Here is a 14,790-nt window from a genome sequence, read left to right as displayed (position 1 = left end):
TTGGGCTCAGGTAGCGGCACATGACCCGCCTGACACGCGGCCCTCCGGTCCAGTCTCCTCCCCCTCCTGCTGCAGCTGCAGGCCTCGGCGCCGACGGCTTGCTTGCCCGCCAGGGGGAAAGGGTACGGACACGCTTCAGCCGCGGCCACACACCACCCACCATTTATAGCAAGCAAGGCTGCTGACCAACCCGCCTTTACCAATTACTCCTCCCTCCATCCGGATTTAATCAATATATTCATTTCTCTTATCAGCTACAGTAATATCCAAATTACCCTAAAATCTACGACCACACTAGGACCCCGTTTGGATGACCAGATATTTTGAGAATCCAAAATCCAAAATTTGGCCGGTTTCCAAACGGGACAGATTTTACCTCAAATTTTATGAAGCCAGATTATGGATTCTCAGAATCCAGATTCTTAGAATCTGATTTTGCATCCAACGGGGCCTAACCTAGCTCACTCCAAAACTGTCTCTATTACCGTCCCTTTTACCTCATCGACATCGGTAATCTGATCCTAAGATCCTAACCCCTGCATCCTCTTTCCCCGTAGTGGCGCTTCGACATCGTCATGACAAATTGTGCGCTGACGCTTCAAGGTAACAGCACGGCAAAATTGTGCACCCAGAGGGAAACACTTTAGGACAGCGCCATGACGAATTGTATGCTAGAAAGGAATAATTCGAGATGTCACCGAGTGCGTTGGAATAGTGGAAACGTAATGCAACACCCATACAGAATATGGACATCTAAAAATATCGCGGTTGTAGTTTCTGCTTCGGAAGAAAGTAGGATGCCCTCCACAACTCTACTAACCTAACCCTGAAACCATAACCCCCAACGGCCTCCTTCGTGGTGCCGCTTTGATAGCGTCACGGAAAATATCGAATAGTTGAAGGAAAACACTTGGGAGCGTTGCAAGTGTACCGGAGCAGTGGGAACGTAATGCTATGCTACGTGCGTGTAGGGCTTGTTCGCTTCAGCTTATTCAGCCAACTTATCAGCCACCAAACAGTATTTTCCTCTCATAACAAATCAGTCGTTTCAGCTTTTCCTTATCAGCCACCAAACAGTGTTTTCCTCTCACAACAAATCAGCCGTTTCAGCTTTTCAGACGGCTTATAAGCTGAAGCGAACAGACCCAAAGTGAGGAAATAACTCTACCACCGATTGGTGATGACACTACATTTCACCCTCCTACAGTGCAAGAAAAATGATATCCTAACAAGGACGTAGTGTTGGGCAGTGCAAGAAAACTCGGTGGTTCAAAGAAGAATCTTATGTAAAAATACGGACGAATGCAGAAGAATGAAGTCCTCATTCTATCCTTGATATGTCAAAAAAACAAAGAATCTTATGTGACATTCATTCAATTCAACATGATACAATGAGCTGCGAATAAACTCGGTGGTTCGTAGACATGGGCTTAGCACAATTATCAACCATCCATTGTGCATAGAGGATGGATAGGCATCAGACCACTTCAATTTTCAAGTGCGGATCGAACGCCCACTACAACCAGTAGCCACCCGACAAAAGCAGGGGTGCTCCAACGAAGGTATAATAATCACACATCTAAGCCGGCATCCAGCAATATGTTAATCCTGAAACGAACTCGATCAGTACAGCACTTGTTAATCCTCGTGCTCTGCACTGCCAAAGGAGGCATCTCAAGGGTACCATTTGACAAATGCATATGGCCATAGGCAGTGGGGCTTTATTTGGTCCTAAGATTCAAACTGGATTAAGTTAAGCCAAGAACAGAGTCATGGCGCCCGTGGAAATGTGGAATGCAATGGATCAAGCAGGGCAACAAGCCAAACGAGTAACTAAGCAGGGTAAAAAGCCTATCAGAGAGAGAGTAAGGGGCTGTTTGGATACGAGGTGCTAAACTTTAACAGTGTCACATCGGATGTTCGGATGCTAATTAGAAGGACTAAACATGAGCTAATTATAAAACTAATTGCAGAACCTTGTGCTAATTCGCGAGACGAATCTATTAAGCCTAATTAATCCATCATTAGCAAATGGTTACTGTAGCACCACATTATCAAATCATGAACTAATTAGGCTTAATAGATTCGTCTCGCGAATTATACTCCATCTGTGCAATTAGTTTTGTAATTAGCTTATGTTTACTACTCCTAATTAGCATCCAAACATCCGATGTGACAGGTGTTAAACTTTAATAGGGTGTTCCCAAACACCCCTAAAGCCCCCAGACAGAAGACAGAAGAGAACATGACACCAGGCAGGCGGCCATGGCCGAACTGACACCCGTGTCACCCAGATTCCATGATGCAGCAAAAAGCTAAACCGCACGCACGACACGAGCAGAAGACCTTTTCTTCCTCCACCACTGTAACCACACAACAAAACAAAACAACCTCTTGTTGTTGTTGCAAAGGCACAGCATCATCACTCTCGCTCACATCCAGCTCCAGCCAGATGAATTCAGCTGCAGCAAACCAGCAGTCCAGTACCACAAGAACAGAGGATTATGTTACTGACTGTGATCTAACCACTGCCACAAGCATTTCGCCATGCACATCACAAACCAATCCTCACAAACCATCATGCAAGAAAATGGAGCAAATCATAAACGCAGTGACCTAACCACTGCCACAAGCATTTCGCCATGCACATCACAAACCAATCCTCACAAACCATCATGCAAGAAAATGGAGCAAATCATAAACACAGTGCACTGCAGGTACTGCAAGGATTAATAATGATAACAATCTTTTCCATCTGGAGCAGCAAAGCACAAAAAAAAAGGAGGCAGATTTTGTCATCCCCTCAGCGACACAGAACCAATCCATCTCTCACTTCTTAAACTTCTTCTTAAACCTTGACGACGAACAACGACGACGACTCACCAAGCACACGATGATAACTGAGCAGAGCAGTTCCCCTACGAAACCGAACCAAATCCAAAGCGAAACGAAAAGAAAAAAGGCGGCTGGCTCCTCTATAGCAAGGAGGCGGGCGCTCGGGCCCAGATCGGCAAAACTAAAGCAATACTCCGACGAACGAGACATAAAGAGTGAGAGGCTTGGGCGAGATCTAGACGGCGACCACCACCGGGTAGTAGTGGCGCGATGCCGATCCGATCTGATCCGCCTCACGCGCGGCAGTCGCGGGCGATGTGGCCGGCCTCGCCGCAGTTGTAGCAGGAGCGGTCGCCGCCGCCGCCGCCACCGCCAAACCGGCCGCCGCCGCCGCCGCCGCCGCTGGAGCAGTCCCTCGCCATGTGGCCGGTCTGGCCGCAGTTGTAGCAGGCGCCGCCGCCACCACCGCCGCCGCCGCCGCCGTAGCCTCCTCCGTAGCCACCGCCGCCATAGCCGCCGCCGCCGCCGCTGGGGCAGTCCCTGGCTATGTGGCCAGGCTCCCCGCACTTGAAGCATCCACTGCCGCCGCCGCCGCCTCCGCCATACCCGCCGCCGCCGTCAGCGCTGGGGCAGTCCCTAGCCATGTGGCCGGGCTCCCCGCACTTGTAGCAGGCGCCGGCGCCGACCCCGGCGCCGGATCTCCTCCCGCCGCCCCAGCTGCCGCCGTAGCTGCGGCCGCCACCGCCAGATCCGGCCCCGCCGCGGGAGCCGAAGCCTCCCCCGCCGCCGCCGGAACCGCCCTTGACGAAGGATCCGTCGGGGCCGGTGACGTCGACGGCCTTGGTGCGGCCGTCGTCGCCCTCCGTGACGGAGAACTCGACCTCCTCGCCCTCGGCGAGGGAGCGGAAGCCCTCGGACTTGATCGACGACTGGTGGACGAAGAGGTCCTCGCTGCCGTCCTCGGGGGAGATGAAGCCGAAGCCCTTGGTGTCATTGAACCACTTCACCGTCCCACGCTGCCTCGCCGCCGCCGCCATCTCCGCCCGATCGCTCGAAACCCTAACTGCCTGGTGCTAGGGTTAGTTTGATGGGAGGAGAATTTTTTTTCCCCCGAGCTCGATCTTATCTGCTCGATCCGTGGACTCGGCAAGAGGAGAGGATATTTATAGAGGAGGGCGGCGCATACGAGGAGGGAGGGAGGGCGGATCGGACGGCTGGGATCGCTCGGAGGATGCGCGTGGACGGTCGGGGAGGGGCGCGCAGGCGCGGAGGCGGGAACTGGCGGGGTGGGGCCCGGCCGCGAGTCTCACGTGCGGCGTGGCCCCCTTGGCAGGGGCACGGTCGGGCGGACGGGGTGGACTGGACTGGACTGGATCGACAGCCCGCGGCAGCGCCAGCTCTGTTGTTGGTTGCTGAGGATTATGACGCGTGGGCCCGGCACGGATGGACAGTTGGATCCGGTATACACGGGGGTGAATGGCGCTCGTGCTCCTCCTCGCGATTGGTGATCTCGTCGCCTATTATGGGTTCCGGTGACGAATTCTGGCCTGTTGTTGTTTGTCCTGTCCAGGGAGAAGAAACTCTAACTCTGTTGTCTATGATTACATTATAATTGTACTTTCAGGTAAAGAAAAATGAAAAATGTTGCTATCTAGTAGTAGTAGATTAAAAAAAAATGCAGCACTACATGTATTCTCCTATTCCTTGGTATAGCATACTAAGCAACTCATCTTGATCATCCAACCTGACCAGACAAAAGTCGTGCCGCGTTTCCAAATCAATTTCACCCTACGCGATGACATCTAGGTTCTCATTTTGGTGATACCATCAATAACAAAGGTGATACAGTTTTGTTACGATTACTTAGATACAATGTCAACGCTGTTGTAAAATAAAACTCCATCTAGGATATCAAATAGCGTACAAGATGACACTTTTAAGTATCAATTATATGTGAGGAAGCTATCTAAATAAAAGGTCTTATAATTATGAAAATATTCTTAACGGTGTGCTATCAGCATGGATTTCAATTTTTTTATGGTAAAAAACAACCGTAGAAATTTTTGCGGAGCGCCACACCAAGTTATATTGTCGCTTCTCTTTCTTTTATCTTTGTAATCTTGAGTACCTTCTAAGAGTGTAATTCTAACAAAGTGTGGGAGTATTCGAACACAGCTACACAAGAGTGTTGTGTGCTGAGCATTAGGTGGGATGGTGATGGATACTCCTCAACACGCGATCTTTAGCGCTTGTCGAAATACTGACAAATATAATGGCAAAAATAGATAACATAACAAGGACAAGAGGAAGGGATAACCAAAGTGACGTGCAACAAACATCAAACTACATGCGGAAACATGCTCTTGTGGAGGTGCTGAAGATGATATATTGTTTTTCCCTCCAAACGGTTGAGGGTTTTTTTTTCTAAAAAAATAATGGCAAAAAAGAGCACTGGCGTTTTCACCTTAAAAAATAGCGAGAAACTTTTTCATTTGTTGAAGCCTCATGAGCTGTCTAAGGGCCGTTTGGATCCGAAGGATTCTATAATCCAGAATTAAAAAAAATCAGAATCTGAACCAAACAAACTGGATTGTGTTGTAGAATTCCAGAATCCCCACCCATAATCCATAATCTCCTCGTCCCTAACTCTTTTGGGATTCTTGGATCGCAAATTACGATTTTGCCGTCCAACTCATAGAAGGGTGAACGAGCCAGAGGTACTGTAGTCATTTTACCTTTATAACCCACCCACTATCCAGATTATAATCAAGAATCCAAACAAACTAGCTTTTTATTATTTTGAATCTAGATTGTTATAATCACTATCTTCTTTGTAGATTCTCATAATTTATGGGTGCGTTTGGCAGAATTCTCAGAGCTAATTCTCTGCTGAATCCAGCAGGAGCTCTGCCAAACAGCTTTTTAGAGAGAAGTGATTCTCTGAAATGAACTAAAAGGCTAGGAATTGGAAAAAGTAGCTTCTCCTGATTCTGTGAAGTGATTTTCTATTCTGAATTTAAGAGTTTATATTAGAGAATCAAAGAGAATCATTTTCAGCCACAGAATCAGATAATTAGACTCTCTTAGAGTTAACAGATCGATAATTTAAGAGTAGCTTCTCTTAGAGAACCAACTTCCATAGATAATTAGAATCAAATGGAGCTCAACCAAACAGACCATGTATGTCATCCAAATGGATGTGAGTTAACAGATCACGTTGGCTAGTTCTCACAACCCATGAATCATGGGTACGAATGGAGATGCGCAAAAACCCACATAGGACAACAAAATGTATCAGGCCTTACAGTTGAACAATGCTGTGGTTTCGAACGTAGGGACAATTACATTAGCCTCTGGCAGCACACAACAACCGTTGTCCAACAAACATAATTTAGAAACTCATCAATTTCAATGCGGCAGTCTCTTGCACTGTCCCATTTACTCAAGTTCAAATCTTTAGTGACTTGAACCTGGTCGCAACCAGATCGTCGAACAGAGGATGGTGATTTTTCAAAAAAACATCCCGAACTTTGTCAAAATTGAACCAGCAGTCCAAGGCCCCATAATTTTTTTTAAAAAAATCCAAACTTTGTCAAAATCCAACCTTCAGGTCATTGAACGGAGGCCTGACAATTTTTCAAAAAACACCCCAAACTTTATCGAAATCGAACCACCCATCCAAAGGCCTAACAGAAAATTTTTCAAAAAAATCTCAAACTTTATCAAAATCCAACCTGCAGTCTAGATACAAATAGCCCTGGTAATCTTTAAAAAAAATCCGAACATCATCGGAATCGAATCTGCCATCCAAGGCCTCTCACACAATCTTTTTAAAAAAACCTATACTTTTTTTCGTAGTACAACCCCCAGTCCACACAGACCTCACGCAATTTCCTAAGAAAACCCTCTACCTTTAACGAAATCACCTCGCCATCCAACCCACAAGTAATATAAATAAAGATGTAAAAAATGATAGAGATGCAAACTGAGAATTTACTGCCACTTTGCAAAATAGAAACAAAAATATAGAAAAGTGATAGAGATACAAATTGATAATTTGTTAACTATTAAATCGAATGTCACTTTGGCTTATATGATGCACCCAGACACTCTGAAACATAGAAAAATGATAAAAATATAAGGACCTATCTGGCTCCCACATGCTAAAGTTTAGCACTTATCACATTATATGTTTGGATACTAATTAGAAGTATTAAATATAGACTAATTACAAAACTAATTGCACAGATGGAGTCTAATTCACAAGACGAATCTATTAAACCTAATTAGTCCATGATTTGACAACGTGGTGCTACAGTAACCATTAGCTAATGATGGATTAATTAGCCTTAATAGATTCGACGAATTAGCATAGGGGTTCTGCAATTAGTTTTATAATTAGCTCATGTTTAATCCTTTTAATTAGCGCTCGAACATTCGATGTAACATGACTAAAGTTTAGCACCTGGTATCCAAACACCCCCTAAGTTAGCTTTCGTTGGCTTCGTTACAACCAGAGGTATCCAATAAAAAATTAAATCTAGCAAAAAAAACAAAATACAACATCTCGATACATGCATGAATTTATGTACAAGATACTTTTCAAAGTTCACTCTTTGATATTGCATAAATATTGTGTGCTCCGTTTAACCATAAAAATATAAATTCCAAATTCCAAACCAAATAGATGGAGGGCTATTTCTGCGCGGCACGTCGTTCGTGTCCCTCGTCATTGACCTGGGAAGCCGGTAAAAAAAAAAACTGGAGGCAATACAGTGAATCGGGTTTGTATAGGATCACCAATGTTCTATTTTGTCACTTACTCAATGCCGTTCAAAGGTTTTATCGTGCGTGCCGTTGCAGGATCTTGAAAGCAAAGACTCAGTTTTGGCCGTTGTCAAGTCGTTCTCCAAATCCAGATAAGAAAATAAGGCAAGCACACCAGGCACTGTTCCTGGTGTTTTCACAACCTTGCTATCAGCGCACATCAAGTAAAGATGTGAGCAACAGTGACTTCCGCAGTGAAGTGCGAGTTTCCATCACAGCTCAGCATCTCTGTTTGTGGCTTCTGGTTAAGCTGTTGTTGTCTCATGATTTCGTCTTGCACGTTCATTGGCATCCAAATGATTTATTAGTGCAGAGGCAGCTGATGCATTCGTAAGGATCTTGAACTATCGCGCCTTACTGAGACATTCCATCCTTAACGTATCCTCCAGCTGAGAGAATAATGATGAGAAGGTACCTGCAGGGAAAAAAGAGGAAAATAAGTGTCCTTGTCACCACAAAAAACCAACCAACCCTTATGTGCTTTACTAAAAAGCAATAGAGACAACGCTGCTAAGATATCATAGTGTTGTTCGGCTCAGAATTTCTGAGTCCTATTTTAAGTTCTTAAGAGAATCCATTGGTATAACAGTAATTATGAGCTCAATGTAATCTCTGTGACTCGTCTCTATGCATAGCACATGAGAACAGTGCATTATGTAGCAGTTTCAGCTTCCTGAAACAAATACAGAAGAATAATTACAAAAGAAAAAAAAAACAATGATGTTGCTTGAGAACTTAGCTGGCTTGTCCTATTTTCCAGTTTTGTCAATTTCGTTCTGCAACCTGAATAATTGCATCCTCAATAACATAGACAGTTGATAACAAAAGGACTTGAAAACCAAATGTCATATGATCCGGGACTACAGGCTCTGCCTCCTACAGACCAACACCCAATCTCAAAATGGTCCCTAAGATACCTAGTGTCATTTATGTCTCCATCGTGGGATTAGCCACTAGTGTCTGTCTAGAGCCAGTGACAAGCCATATGCAAGAGCCAGCCAGACATCAGTACCCACTGCCACTCCCTCTTTACTGGATAGACAACTATTCTTCAGGACCATTTCATGACTATCGGCCCAGCACAGCTTGGCAAAGTTGTACCAGACATGCTACAGTATTTTCATATGCCAGCCTGTACATTTGGCGTCTTATTGGTGCAACAGATTTCATTATAATAGAGGGCACATGGAGCAGTAAAAGCATCAATTACAAATACAAAAGCAAGTCATCATTCTAGACATGCAAGGGTTACTATCATTAACATAATAAATTCCAGATCACATGTGCCATGAATTAGGCATATTAGATTGTTCATTTGATTCCACTGCTCTATACAGTAGATGGGAAGGACAAACAGCTCCACAATCAAAATGGAGGCACAGCGCTATTTGAGCCGGATTGGATATGTCTAATAGTTACACATGAAACTACAAGAAAACCGAGAGCATAGATACATGTCATATATTAAAGCAATCAGATAAAGGTGTTTCAGAATTCAAAAGATCATGACATATGCCAATAGTCACCTAGAGACCATGGGAGTACCTGATAATGCTTTATTCAATAATGAACCTTTAATTACGAGGGTCCCAGGAATTTGTTCAAACACCTACACGAGGAGAAAAAAAGATCACTGATAAATTACTTTTAACAAGAAAATTAACCCAAGTATCAGACACTTAATTTGCAGTCAACATACCGTAATGCGAAAGGATATTCCCTTAACAACACTTTGTAACTTTGCAGAGCTGTTTTCTAGAGATCCAGCATAATCATCACCATGCAATATTGCAGCCTCAGTCTGCTCATCCGACAACGTGACCTAAACAAATATTTCATGCAAGTATTAACACGACAACGACATGCAAAAGTTACAGATCTCAAGGAGAACAGTGTACGCATCTCTGTTCTGATAAAATTTAAGAAATTGAATTGGTGTCATATTAACAAAGAAGCTTACATCGACAGAAAAAGACAATGTATCAATTTTGCATGACAGCTTAGAAGCTATAAAAAAAGCCTCAGTTGACTTCAGAACTTGGAATGCACCATGTTCACGTCGAAGGCCCTGATTTCATTATGTCAAATAGAGATTTGAAAACAGAGGTTAGATAAAGTGCAAATAAAGTAATAGACTAGCAATAATTCTGACATAAAGATAGCCAACAAGAAATATGGGAAGTAAACAGGAAGGTTTATGAATGAGCTTAGTCAATAAGTTTACTTCAACCTTATTGCAAATTAACTAGGCAAAATAAGTAACAAAACAATCTAAACATCTCGAGCATGCGAAAGTGTGGATACCTGGAGCTTTGAAGAACAGATATTGTAATGTACCTTATGACTGTACCAGTTGTAGCCAAAATACAGTGCAAATTTGAGCAGAAGATTTTTTTGGGGGTCAATGAGTGTTATTGGGCAATTTATTGATCTGAACGACATACACATGGTAAAGGGACAAAAGGTGACATGACACCAACCTGAAGCATAAAGGAATGGTGGTTTTTTGCTGGAGTACTAGATCTGAGGACCTTATTTCCTGGAGCAATGAATGACCAAGCAAGACCCCATCTAGCTGTATGACCTTGCACGAATTCAGTAGTTTTCACGACTGAGGCCCCAGCCTCGCGAGCTTTTGACATCAATAACTTTAAGTTTGCTTTTCTGCCAACCATCGATGTAAACCACCTAAATAACAAAATAGCAAAGCCGTCATAAACAGATGAACACAAAAACATAACATGCATTGCCATTGTAGGGAAAGCTTTGAATCACCTGAAAGAGTTCTTAAGGGAAACACTGTCTTCAATAATACGTGTTACAAAGGCCAGCTCGCCACCAGGGCAAACCATCTCTTTAACTGTCCCACCACATGATGTTTTTGGGTTAAGACCAGCTTCCTCTATGCTCTCAAAGAATGGAGGATTGCACATACAGAAATCAAAGCTCTCATTCTCCTTTACAACACCCACAAGGACAGGTGGCTTTTGCATCTCTGCATCCTCCACAGGCTCCAAGATGTTCTCAGTCTCAGCTTCCTTGACAATAGCTTCAGATTCAGAGGAGAAGGACGCTGCATTTGCATTTCTGATCTCAATTAGCTCTGCTAGGTGTGGGTTGCTCTCCACATTCTTCTTAGCCCATTCGAGACCAACATCAGTCACATCTACAAATGAAAGGCAGTTGCACACTTGTGGTTAACATCTTCAAAATTTAACTAGCCAATGGTTAACAGAACTTGTAGTGCAGAAGCTCAAAAACACACCAGATCCAACAAAGCTCCATCCCAGTAAAGATGCTCCAAGGAGAGGGTAAATGCAATTGGCACCAGTTCCTATGTCAAAGCCCCTAACCATCCCACTTGAGCTGGGTATTGGCGGTATCAGATTTGAGGAGAGAAGATCCTCAATCCAGTGAATGTAGTTGGACCTGTTTGGAACAGTAGGGCAAAGCTGTCCATCTGGAATCCACCTAACAGAAGCTAAGATTAACATCATGTTTAAACAATGGTCTGGCATAAACCATATTGCATGAAAAGTACCTCACCAAGCAAACAGTGTGCACACATGCACACTTTTAAACAAACATTTCTTATTTTTAGCTAATAATTTCTGCAAGCAAGGTTACTTGCATTTTGGTCATACAGCAAGTATTTCTACATCAAACAGCCTACCCTTTAAGAGGAGTGAGAAAATTTACTGAAATGTCTAAGCACAAAAAATGTGCATAAGAAGCATAATGAAATACTATGGCAAAATAGGCATTTTGGTCCCAGAACTTTACACCAAGGGTAGAGTTCATCCCTCAACTTTTGGATAGGTCAATTTAGTCCCTCAACTTTCATTTTCAGGTCAAACTCATCCTTGTGCTGATGTGGTGCTATATCTTATATGAGACTAATTGAAAAGTCCATTTTACCCTTGGCTCGTGTAGGTCATACATGTATGTATATGCTCATACTCCCTTGATAAGTACTCACAGCAATATATTTTTTAACTGACATAAAATATAGTTTCTAAAAAAATGTATGTACTCGTACTCTTTAAAATCATGCATGTGCTCATACGAATTAAATTTTGATATGAAAAATGTATGTACTCATATTTTTTCATCATATATATACACAACTTAATGTATGTACAGTATACAATATAACACGTGTCAAAGACTAGTTTCATCTACTATCTAAATGGACATGCAAAATTCAGGGGGCACTGCCCACCTTGGCCTGTACAAAGCTCTGCTCTATGCTCATACTTATTTTGGATAATAAATATACAGAGAAAAATAAGGAGGGGAAGAAGGAGTCAAGGGGAAAAAGGACTTTTCGCATTAGTTTCATGGTAATATGGAGCCTCATATCATCACAAGGACATGTTTGATCCAAAAACAAAAGTTGAGGGACTAGATTGGCCATTCTGGAAGTTGAGGGATGGACTTGACCCTAGGTGCAAAGTTCAGGGACTAGAATGGCTATTTTGCCAAATACTATGGAGTATAGCACAATGCAACAAGCATGGATAACGTGGTTAAGACAATTTACAATTTAGTCATATCTGACAACTATGAGAAGTTTCAAAACATAGCATCAGCATCTTTTATTTTATTGTGGGCACCGCTGCAGAACAGCCTAGGAGATCTCTTCCAGTTTCGTTTTTAAGAAATGGGTAGTGGTAACCGGATACTGAATTTTAAACCAAAACATTAAAAAAAAATCGCCCTCTGTTATCACTTCAAAGAGTAACATCGGTATTTGTAAAACCAGAATTGGGCACAAGTACTGGAAGCAGATAAAATTGAAGAAATTCAACATTCATGCATCACAGTACTTGTTGCTTTCAGGGATTCCATTAGCAAATTGGAGCAAACAGTTACAGTCAGCAGCAAATTCGGCATAGGGAATAGGTTAGGGTTCAGTGAAAGGGCTGAAGGAGTAGCCAGTGGCACCCACCAGTTAACGCCATGGTCGTGGAGGAGGAGCACGCGCGTGAGCTCCCGCGTGGCGGAGAAGTCGGTGAAGTCTACGGACGCGTGGCCGCGCTCGGAGACGGAGACGAAGGGGCGGAAGGAAGGGTAGAGCTCCGCCAGCGCTGCGAAGTCCGGCGCGGCGGCGGCGTACCGGTTCCGCGGGTGGATGGAAGGCGCATCCGAGCCGTCGCGCCTCCGCCGCTTCCTTCCGCCGCCCATCGCTTGGTGGAGAGCGCCGGACGCCGGCGAGGAGCGGCGGCCTCGAGGAAGGGAGAGGCGCAAACCCTGACGTCGTCGGACGACGGGCGGGCGGGCGACGAGCCGGCGAGCGGCTAGCGAATGGTGGTGTAGTAGCACTCGATTTTCTGGGCCTCTCAAACTTGCACGTGGGCCTTAGCGTGCTTTGGAGACTAGGCCCACATCTACATTGCGGAGCCTCGTCTGGCCCATTCTTCATTTCCATGTGAATTCTGTCGTCGGCCTCGTTGCGCAGCACATAAAACTTTGCTTAGATTTGGATTCTCCATCAAATCTGTTCCAAAAATTGACCCAAAACTATAACCGTGTCCTGTCGTAATAGTTTATTGGGTTCAGTTTTGAGCATACATTTGGAAATGAATTGACCGTGAGATGATCACCCTCCTATACTACTCAATTAACCAATTGTGTTTATTCTATTCAAACAAAGTCGCCGTCGCCGTCGCCGTCGTCGTCTCCATGTGGCATCTTCTTCATCTCCACGATGAAGATGGCATTTTGAAGGCTTCCCTCTAGCCTGAGAAGATGGCAATTGGAATCACAGGGAGCTCGCTACCTTGCCACATGTATGCACTTAGCTAACTAGATTATATTATCTTATAATCAAAATACAATAAAATTAAGACACGTTACGCCGCTGCCACACCTTTAGCATCCCGTGATTCCATTTCCACTCGATTGATTGAACAGCCAGGCAGTGAGGCAGGCAGGTATTCTTGTTCCGGGGATATATGAACATGAAAAAGAAATACTCCTGGAGATATGGGCATCAGAAAAATGTCCGCTTCACAAGTGAGAATGGAATTGCCGACGCCAAACGCCATTTGCAATTATGCTTCGGAATCTTGACGCAACGGCGCAAACGCGTTGGGAACACGAGCAAGGAAAGGCAGGCGAGATGTCGAGTTGCATCTGTATGCAGGTGACCGGTAATGCACCTCATAAGCCTGAGCACTAAACTGATGGAAATGTGATCAGTGCACCTACACTTATCCAAAAATAGACAAGGAAAAAAGCAACCAATGTGTATGTTTTCAGAAAACAACCAGTGCTGACTTGCATTTGGATTGAGAAACCGACATTCTGGAACCCAAAGTATATCTCACGAGACCAATGTGCAGTACTATATCTTTAGAAAACTTTTGGAAATCCTTCGCGTGTAAGCAGAGCCTTCTTCGTGTTCTTCCCGCCGAGGTTTCCATGCCGATGACGCATACGGTGGATGCTTGGGCCATGGGCCGGAGGAACCTCCTCCTGGCTTGTCTGTTCCGATCCGATCCAGGTCGCGTGGATTCCAAGCGGAGCGCCACATGCCGTCCGCGTGCGTGCGCGCCCCTCCCCGCCGGGAATATCTCGCCCACCGGCACGCGGCATATCCCCTTCTCTCTCTCTCTCTCTCTCTCTCTCTACCACGCAGCCACGTCCGTGAACACCGCCCATGCACCGCGCACCGCTAGCCCAAGCGCAGCTGCGCCTGGCACGGGCCGGTTCCCCTGGACCATGTCCACCGACCCATACAGACACATATCTGTAGGTCAGCCAACCAACCCGAGGTCTCGGTCCTTAACCCAACCCGAGTTACCCACCCACCCACCGCAGTTACCGCCCCACGAAAGAATCCAAAGCCCACACGCACGCAGCCCGCCGCTACCGCATCCCGCTGACAAGACCAGCCCACCTACACCCGGCCCACCCGCTCGGTCACCAGCCTCCCAGCGCCCGGCCGGGCCGGCCTCGTCAGCGGCGGGGCGGCCGCGGCGGGCCGGGAGCGTCACGTGCTCCCCCTCCGCTAACCAGAGGCCCTAAACCCCGGTTCTCCTAACCCCACCGCCTCGGCCCCCTGGTTAGCCCTCCCACCGCCCGATCCCATCACGCGTCCGCATCCGACGGCCCATCCGCCCC

The 14,790-nt window shown here is 45.3% G+C and overlaps 2 protein-coding genes across 4 annotated transcripts; both read right to left on the bottom strand.

Moving 5' to 3' along the window:
- Nucleotides 1–2,692: 2,692 nt before the first annotated feature.
- Nucleotides 2,693–3,971, bottom strand: LOC101783401 (glycine-rich protein 2). The gene has a single exon (XM_004952038.4). The coding sequence runs from the start codon at nt 3,870–3,872 to the stop codon at nt 3,129–3,131; it is 744 nt and encodes a 247-aa protein (XP_004952095.1). The 5' UTR covers nt 3,873–3,971; the 3' UTR covers nt 2,693–3,128.
- A 3,406-nt stretch (nt 3,972–7,377) lies between these two features.
- Nucleotides 7,378–12,953, bottom strand: LOC101782727 (U6 small nuclear RNA (adenine-(43)-N(6))-methyltransferase). 3 transcript variants are annotated; one of them, XM_004952036.2, is made up of 8 exons: nt 12,614–12,953; nt 10,928–11,133; nt 10,438–10,828; nt 10,143–10,350; nt 9,623–9,730; nt 9,362–9,484; nt 9,208–9,271; nt 7,378–8,077 (listed from the first exon to the last, which is right to left on the bottom strand). In XM_004952036.2, exons 1-8 carry the CDS (start codon nt 12,847–12,849, stop codon nt 8,007–8,009), a joined length of 1,407 nt encoding a protein of 468 aa, XP_004952093.1. In that variant the 5' UTR covers nt 12,850–12,953; the 3' UTR covers nt 7,378–8,006. The 3 variants fall into 3 exon arrangements, with proteins under 3 accessions (XP_004952093.1, XP_004952094.1, XP_014661362.1); XM_004952037.3 differs by having other exon boundaries at nt 10,928–11,143; nt 12,614–12,778; XM_014805876.2 differs by having other exon boundaries at nt 10,928–11,122; nt 12,614–12,778.
- Nucleotides 12,954–14,790: the final 1,837 nt, after the last annotated feature.

Source organism: Setaria italica, chromosome I (genome assembly GCF_000263155.2).
Source record: "Setaria italica strain Yugu1 chromosome I, Setaria_italica_v2.0, whole genome shotgun sequence".
Lineage (NCBI taxonomy): Eukaryota > Viridiplantae > Streptophyta > Magnoliopsida > Poales > Poaceae > Setaria > Setaria italica.
Note: the sequence above shows the minus strand (reverse complement) of the source record. Positions and strands in the feature narration are given on the sequence as shown.